Source organism: Sinocyclocheilus anshuiensis, unplaced genomic scaffold (genome assembly GCF_001515605.1).
Source record: "Sinocyclocheilus anshuiensis isolate Anshui unplaced genomic scaffold, SAMN03320099.WGS_v1.1 scaffold451, whole genome shotgun sequence".
Lineage (NCBI taxonomy): Eukaryota > Metazoa > Chordata > Actinopteri > Cypriniformes > Cyprinidae > Sinocyclocheilus > Sinocyclocheilus anshuiensis.
This window is the reverse complement of record NW_015549630.1, coordinates 1,030,442-1,039,333: the sequence shown is the minus strand read 5'-3', so window position 1 is coordinate 1,039,333 and position 8,892 is coordinate 1,030,442. Positions and strand designations below refer to the sequence as shown.

The window sequence follows — 8,892 nt, the reverse complement described above, 5'->3', positions numbered from 1 at the left end:
CGTGAAATGCTGTAAACTGCGAAAATGAAGTCTCAAAATCCAAATGAACCGAACAAGAAAGACTCGAACTAGACGTCAATTAATGCACGCGTGTCACCTGATCCACATATGCACAGATTCCTTTTTGCATGAGCAATTTATGATATATTAATGCAGAACAGAACATTTTTATTCGCAAACATATCTGTATTTGTACAAATCGCTGCACAATCGTTTAATCCTGAATTTGTTTGTGGTTAATAAGATACATGTATAAAATGTATGCAGTACATGGATAATTGTGCGTGCATCTATTATTAATTTTGAGTCTAATTTCATCCCATACTGCATTTTTTTTTTTATATCCAAAACCAGTCTTGTCAACTCTTCTATCAAGGGAGCAAACAAAGGCAGGAAGCAGAAGTGATGGTAAAAATTAGCAGAATTTATAGAATAATAGTTGTCTTTCATTCTGAAATTTCATTCTGAATTTGTCTGACCAGCACAATTTTAACAAGTGTTATTATACCAAAGCAAGGGCTATGGAAAATTACTGCTTCACAATGTTATCATATGATGTTAAAAACCTAGAGATGGAGACACTGTTTTATCTCTAACATGTGACGAAAACACAGCACACAACAAAAGATTCTGATAACTTAAAACCATACACACATTGGCTCCTTCACAGTGTTAGATCATGCCTCCCTGCCAGATAATTAGGATCCAGCCCCAAATGCCAGATCCTGTCAAAAAAATCTATTTTGTCTGGTAACAGAACTAGTCAGCAAAATTGCCTAATACCCATAACCTGTTAACAGCAAGTCTTGTCTGTTACCCAAAATAACCAAAACTCTAACAGTCTTCTATCAGCCAAGAAGCTGACTGAGTAAAGCCAGTGAATAGCAGAAGCAGGAGACAAAGTGATGATAAAAAAAGTTTATTGAATCAGTTGAGTATGTCTCAATGCTCAGATTTCATCTGACCTTGAATTTCCATGAACATTCCCTCTTGTCTCTTATTCATGAAGACAAACAGCCCTTGAAACACACAGTCATAAGACTAAACAACAATGGAAAAATAATATATAAAAAACAACAATATAATGTAATGTAAATGACTAATCAATTAATGAATAAATGTAATTAGTATATAAATGGTTATTATAAATGATTATATGATTAAATGCAATCATAAAACAATTAAATGATAAATGATTATGAATGAATCAATTAATTAATAAATGAATGAAGAATAAATGAATATAAAAGAAAGAAAGTAAAACACAACACAAATGTATGGTTGCTCTCTTGAAGCAACACACACAGTTTGCATTTGAGGATCCTTAGATCCTTCAAAAGTAGTGCAGTGGTTCTTGAAACGTAATTAAGAGCCCAGCACATTGGGAAATATACATTATATTCAGGTTACATTTTCTGGGATTTTAATCAAAACATATATTTCCAATGATCAAATATCAAATGCAATTTGTTGATAACAAACAAACAAAATTCAATGCTATTCTCCAATCAAGTTTTAGACATTTCTAAAGACAAAAATAGATTACCTTGTACCAGCAAGGAATACAGCTGCAATAATTTGTAATTGTTGTGTACCTATTACATTCCTTCATTTACCATCTTTTTACTCGTCATTATCGTTGGCATCCAACAAGCAAATGCTAAGATATTTTAGGTTTTGCATGTATTGTCTTGACCTTAATTTTTTACCTAACATAGACTCACTTTTCATTAGAGGCAGAAGCTGAAAAAAAAAAATACTTTCGTTACAAGTTTCTCAAATCAAATTGAACATTCTGCTGAATGCCTATAACTTGTACATTTTTAACTGTAAATACTTTAAAACACAGTGTACTCACATGGAGTAGGCGAGTATTTACTGTGTGATGTCTCAGATCCTTGTCCTGAACAAAAATTACACAGTTATAGTAAACACTACAGACACACAAAACTGTGTGCAGGTACATCTCAAAAAATTAGAATATCATGAAAAAGGCCAATATTTTTTTTCACTCATTTCAGAAAGTGAAACCCATATATTATATAGATTCATTACACATAGAGTGAAATATTTCAAGCCTTTATTTCTTGAAATTTTGATGATTATGGCTTACAGATAATGAAAACCCAAAATTCAGTGTCTCAGAAAATTTGAATATTGTGAAAAAGTTCAATATTGGAAAGTCATGGTGTCACACCCTAATCAGCTAATTACCTCAAAACACCTGCAAAGGTTTCCTGAGCCTTTAAATGGTCTCTCAGTCTGGGTCAGTAGGCTACACAATCATGGGGAAGACTGCTGACTTGACAAATGTCCAGAAGACAGTCATTGACACAAAAGTTCATTGCTAAAGAAGCTGGTTCTTCACAGAGTGCTGTATCCAAGCATATTCATAGAAAGTTGAGTGGAAGGAAAAAGTGTGGTAGGAGGCCGCTATCAAAGCAACCTGGGCTTCCATTACACCTGAGCAGTGCCACAGGCTGATTGCCTCCATGCCACGCCGCATTGATGCAGTAATTCATGCAAAAGGAGGCCCATCCAAGTATTGAGTGCATAGAAATGAACATACTTTTCAGAAGCCTGACATTTCTGTTTAAAATATCCTTTTTTTTATCGATCTTATGTAATATTCTAATTTTCTGAGACACTGAATTTTGGGTTTTCATTATCTGTAAGCCATAATCATCAAAATTTCAAGAAATAAAGGCTTGAAATATTTCACTCTATGTGTAATGAATCTATATAATATATGGGTTTCACTTTCTGAAATGTGTGACAAAAAATATTGACCTTTTTCGTGATATTCAAATTTTTTGAGATGTACCTGTATGTGAATGTTTAAACAGAATTAGATGTAATGAACTGGACTGAACAGATCATTTACCAGCAGCTCGTCTCTTCCTCCATATGATGAGTGCAGTTATGATGAAAAGAACCACACACATGAACACCAGCACACTGAAAACTACAGACTGCGAAGATGATCCTGGGTCAGATTCAGCCACATCTGAAATTAAGGTAAGATAAATTAAACTGGAGAATAAAATCATAGCCTATATAAGAAAGGATTTTTACCTTATTAAAAGTAGACCTGTTTTAATTCATCATTTTGATTACTAAATGTACTGTTTGATTTGGTTTTAATGTACTCAAACGCTGCATGGCTTGAATGTTTGTTAGTTTTTCTTTACCAAATGTAAAGTCCAGTTTGTTGTCCAGATTGAGATGCTTCATTGTGCAGTTGTATTTATGTTCCTCACGTAGCTCTTCTTCACTGATCACCAAACTCTTCCTCATCTGGTACGTTCCGTCTCCGTTGGGCAGAATCTCTCCTCTTGTGATCTGATCATCATCCACAGGCTGACCATCTTTGAACAGGGTCAGGTTAATGTGACGGGGGTAAAAACCAGTGGCCAGACAGCTGATCTGAAGCCCTTGAGAGTCTGAGAGTGTCTTCTTCATGAGTCTGACTCTGGGCTTCACTACATAAAAGTGTTACTGTTGTAAAACTGTTAAGTTTATTGCTTTAGTTATTAATTTATTGTAATCATGATTCATAAAGCAATCAAAGGCAAAGGTATTTTCTGTCAGCACTGCTGACTGGTCCATACTGAGGTTAATCAGGAAGTCACTCACCTTTTCTCATGACATTGTTCTTTTCCATGTTCAGGTACCTCCGCAAGGTTTTAATGCAAATAGGGTGATAAACATTTTGAAGAACGTACTTTACATGAAGCTGTTTTCCTTGCTCCCATGCTATTCCCCATTGCATTGTGTTGTGGATTTCATTTTTTTCCATGTCAAATGTGAGATCCCCAATATTTTGTCCATCAAAAGCATCCCAAGACTTAAACAAACCTGGTTCATCATTGTTCAATAATTCACATCCAACAAGTCTCTGAGTAACATGTACACCTGTATGTGAATGGCAAGAAATTTAATTAAAACCTACTGGCCTTCACTGACATAGCACATATAAGATGCAGTGAAAATGTTTTGTGTCATTGTGTGGTATTAATTAATTGTTGCTTAGACTAACCTGTGTGATCTGTGTTATTTAATTGATCCTTACAATGTAATTCCCAATTTTTCAGGTTGTTATATATATATTGAAATACAACACCAGCATCCCTTTGCTCTTCATCGTAATATTTTGATTCACTGTGAGAGCGATAGACAGTTTTCCATGTGGCTGAGTCATAATACGTTATTTGCACATCATCCAACATCACCACAACACTGAACTCAGGAAATGGCGTTTGTCCATCTATGTATGTTGCCAAAGCCATCAGTGAGTGAGAACCTGTGAATACACAAGGACAAGCATTCAATATTAGCGTGACCTCAAATTATACCATTACATATGTACATTCCTGATCACATCTGTAAAGACATAAAAAGTTGTCAAATAGAAATACAATAAATGATAAATGAGACAATGAGTCATTTTTTTAATTGTATAGTGCTTTTAAATCTATATTGTTTCAAAACAGATTTGCAGTACCCCCAGACAGTGATCTCTAGAGGTTGATTGATGTGTACATCTGTGGTTTGTATTTCTAGATTCCCGTGTAATAGCTGTGTACATTGTACAGCGTTACATGCAGTAGTTTTAATTATAGTAGTTTTCACTTAATACGTGAACATTTGTGCTGACCTAAGCTGTCAATAGGATTTAATATGCAGACATTTAAAACCATTTGTGACCATAAATAACAAACAGTTGAAACTGTGCAAGGTATCAGACAGTAAACTATCCTACCTGCTCTGACAAATGTCAAGCATGACAACAAATACACAAGCACGAACATTTTTTCAATAAATAATCTTGTGTTGGGTCCGATATCCCCCATACTTCCTTCTTCTACTTTCACTTTTACTCTTCTTCTTCTTCTTTTTCTTTTACTTAGGTTGCCTATATTGCATTCTGTTTCCATATTGCCACCTACTTTTATTGTTATGGATGGTTTATTTAACATCAATTTCCTATTCTTTCCTTGTAATTCATTTATTTATATATTTGTTTTTCAACCATTTTTTATATTTTATTTATTTTTATTTTAGAAAAATTCTACTACCACTCCTTTGTATATGCCATATTAACATTAATATCTCAGTCAGGTTTCAGGCCCCATCATAGCACAGAAACTGCACTTGTTAAAATTACCAATTTATTTCCTTCTTGCATCAGACCAAGGCTGCATCTCATTGCTAGTTAGTGCTGCGTTCGGCACTATAGATCATAACATACTCATAGATAGATTACAAAAGTATACGGGTATTCAATGGCAGGCTTTAAGATGGTTTATATCTTACCTGTCCAAACATTATCACTTTGTTTATTTAAATGGGGAATCATCTCAATAAACGCCAGTAAAATATGGAGTGCCGCAAGGATCTGTCTTAGGCCCTCTGCTATTTTCCGTATATACTGTATGTCCCCCCTTGGTAATATTATTAGAAAATACAGGATTAGTTTCCATTGTTATGTTGATGATACTTAACTACATATTTCAACAAGACCAGATGAAACTTCTAAATTATTTAAGCTAACAGAGTGTGTTAAAAATGTAAAAGATTGAATGACCAATAATTTTCTCCTATTACATTCGGATAAGACAGAGATATTATTTATTGGACCAAAAAAGATTACAATCTGCATCTAGACGGAAGTACTGTTACTTCCTCTACAGTCAAAAATTTTATATTAGACAGCAACTTTTTTTTTTTCAAATGTTACAAAAACAGCATTCTTCTATCTTAGAAACATTGCCAAGCTACGGAACATGCTACCTGTTTCTTCTGCAGAAACAAAATATTACAGTTACAAAATATTACTACTTACTTATAAGGCCCTAAATGGTTTAGCTCCTGCATAACTAACTAGTCTTCTATCACGCTACAATCCATCATGCTCCCTAAGTTTGCAAATCTCAGGACTTTTGGTAGTACATAGGATAGCAAAGTCCACTAAAGGAGGTAGAGCTTTCCCACATTTGGCACCCAAACTCTGGAATAGCCTTCCTGATAATGTTCGTTTTTTTGCTTGGTTGAACACATAATTTTTTTCTCTATAATTTTTCTCTATTTGCTTCTCTGTTTCTGCCACGGGATGGGCATCCTGAGGTAACTAGGAATTACACAAGCCTCAGTCGGGATCCAACCCTTACAAAAATCTGAGACGACCGAACACCTGAGAAGAGATGATGCCAACACCTCAGAGAACCTCAGATGAACCAACATACAAAATTACTAAATTTTACTCGCAATATAATCATTGCCGTTAATCGTGTTCACTGTTTGTTTGAATGCATGTCATTAACTAACTTGATGAGTTTTACTGTACATTTCTGTCATATGGACATCGCCTTGACATAGTTAACACTGATAAGCTACTCCTAAATATAATGTAGAAACTTTGCAATGATTTCTATTGTGAAAAGCACTATACAAATAAATGTAAATTGAATTGAATTGAATATACCTACTCCTGTGACCCCTATATTTGGGTCTTGTGATCCATTTGCATATATTTGAGTACTTAGAATCTTTCCTGATATGCATTCAGGTGAAGCTCTACATTTTTTATCTCCAATATGAATACCAGCATAATTCTTTAGAGATGTCCAATGTGACAGTATCTCTCTGTGCAAACATAGTGGAATTTCATACACTTCAACAATTAGAACATTGGCTGGAGATGATTTACAGGTGCATCTCAATAAATTAGATTAAACTACTTCAGTCTGTGTGCATTGAATTTATTTAATACACGAGTTTCACAATTTGAGTTGAATTACTGAAATAAATGAACTTTTCCACGACATTCTGATTTATTGAGATGCACCTGTAACTGCTTCTAGGCATATTCAAATAACTCTGTACTGTATGGGTCTTTAATGATGTTACTGATGTTGCACCATATATCATGCATCCATAATCAATTATCTAATCAAAGCTTGATAAACCATTAACATAGATTATCTTTCATCTCATTTCAGCTCTTCCTACAATTTTATCTAATTCTCCTATATGTTTTTTAATCTACTAAACAACGACAGCCTACAAAACCATAGTAGTTAAATACCATCAGGAATTTCTTTTTCCCAGTAAATAATGTTCTAAATCTCAAAATCTTTTTAAATCTTGACTATTTACTATAAGACTTGCATGCTAATCAGATATTTGAGAAACATCTGTTATTACTAAGTAAGTGTCTCGCATGTCATAAATTCCAGAAATCCCTAGAAATTCTAATGTAGCTCCTTGAATAGTTTTGATCTTGGCTGATTTTTTCATCATTTAAGCATTCTCTTTTAGGGCACATTGATGGTTACATTCCATCTTTTTTTCCCCCATGTTCCTTGTGTCTTGTTTGCTCTTAACTATTGCTTCTTCTCTGCTCTAGCATAACAGACTTTGAACTAAACCTTGTATCCCTGGACAAAGAATAATACGTTGTTTATTCCTGTGTGTCCCAAAGTCAAGCAAATTTCTCTTCTGAGGTTTCACTATTGTAGTGACTTTGTTGGTCATATATCTATTTTGCCATGACTTTACAATAGGAGCTTTTATTAGTGATTCACCTTCATTTTTATATGGAATTTCATATATATTACTTATTCTTCTATTTTAGGACTGTTTAGTTGCCTGCTATTTCATCTTCTTTTATGATTTACCAAATAGAAACGTTGATTAATTCAAAGTCTCTGTAAGTTTAAAAGGCTATATACATCTATTATAATGCAATTAGGAAACCTTTTAGGGATGGTCTTTTAGTATCTTGTTCCATTAACACCTGTATGATGGCATAAAGTAACTGTACACTACTACACTACACTAAGTCCACTAAGTTTAAGTTCCTGGATTAATGACAAAGTGATGACAGCTCAAGTGTATCCTCACTATGGTTCTGCTTCCTTGCAGTCAGCTCCCCTTTTGACCTGTAAATGTCATTCATCTGAACATATTTTATGAATATTTTCATTTCTCATTAACAGGACAAAAGTCTTTGTTGGTCTCTTTCTAATAACTTTTCCATGCTAGGTGTGTGCTGTCTCAAAAGGGAAAAAAAACAATAAACTTCAAGAATATTGAGTCCTAAGCAGTATCATATAGCACTAGATGAGTCAGGTGTCCTGTTCATGCAGGGCACAATCTCCCATTACACTGTTCATGAGATAAAAGACACAAAGTAGATGACTCATGCATGCATGATGACTCATGTTTTTATTCAACATGCCAAATTACTTCTAAAAAACCATGTACATATCTGTAATACCGTACAAAGCTAAAACCAACCAACAGAATAACCGTGAACAAAATAATTCAATATTATAAAAATATTGCACAACAATACAGCAGGAGACAATGTTCTAAAACATTATAATGATTTCAGATCACAGGCTCAAATGTTTATGTTGCATACTATACACAATATACTATTGATCTGTGTCTATATTACATTCTTTTGTCTTTTTAATAAAGTAAAATCAGTCAGAAAGACTGAATAAAATCAGATGGCCATTATCGTAAAATTATCGTTAAAATTATCGTAACACAAATGACATCCACCAAGTAAGTGGTAAAGCTTTATAAGTTTTTCATGTATTATCTTGAATATAATATAGGTCCATGTAGACTCACTTTTTATGCTTCATCTTGCACGGAAGCTGAAAGAAAAAAAATCTTCATCTTGTCATGTCCAAAATTAAGCCTGAAATTAAAATGTTGATTAATTCATATTACTCCATAAAACACAGTTACTTACATGGAGTAAGGGAATAATCACTCTTTGATGTCTCAGATCCCCTGAATAAGAATGAAAAATAAACCAGGATGAATAAATAATAACACTACAGAAATATAAAACTGCATATAAGGTAAACTCTG

At 33.8% G+C, this 8,892-nt stretch overlaps 2 protein-coding genes across 2 annotated transcripts in view; both read right to left on the bottom strand.

The window, feature by feature from the left end:
* The window catches only part of LOC107659585 (uncharacterized), a 38,960-nt gene extending 34,671 nt beyond the window's left edge, over positions 1–4,289 (bottom strand). The window contains exons 1-5 of the mRNA XM_016448588.1: positions 4,040–4,289; positions 3,637–3,915; positions 3,192–3,482; positions 2,885–3,007; positions 1,859–1,903 (exon numbers count right to left, since the gene is read on the bottom strand). Of these exons, the coding sequence (XP_016304074.1) occupies positions 1,859–1,903; positions 2,885–3,007; positions 3,192–3,482; positions 3,637–3,915; positions 4,040–4,289 (988 nt within the window). The remainder of the gene's footprint in view (positions 1–1,858; positions 1,904–2,884; positions 3,008–3,191; positions 3,483–3,636; positions 3,916–4,039) is intronic.
* Positions 4,290–8,527: 4,238 nt separating this feature from the next.
* The window catches only part of LOC107659607 (hereditary hemochromatosis protein homolog), a 1,826-nt gene continuing 1,461 nt past the window's right edge, over positions 8,528–8,892 (bottom strand). The window contains exons 4-5 of the mRNA XM_016448619.1: positions 8,771–8,811; positions 8,528–8,672 (exon numbers count right to left, since the gene is read on the bottom strand). Of these exons, the coding sequence (XP_016304105.1) occupies positions 8,643–8,672; positions 8,771–8,811 (71 nt within the window). The 3' untranslated portion in view covers positions 8,528–8,642. The remainder of the gene's footprint in view (positions 8,673–8,770; positions 8,812–8,892) is intronic.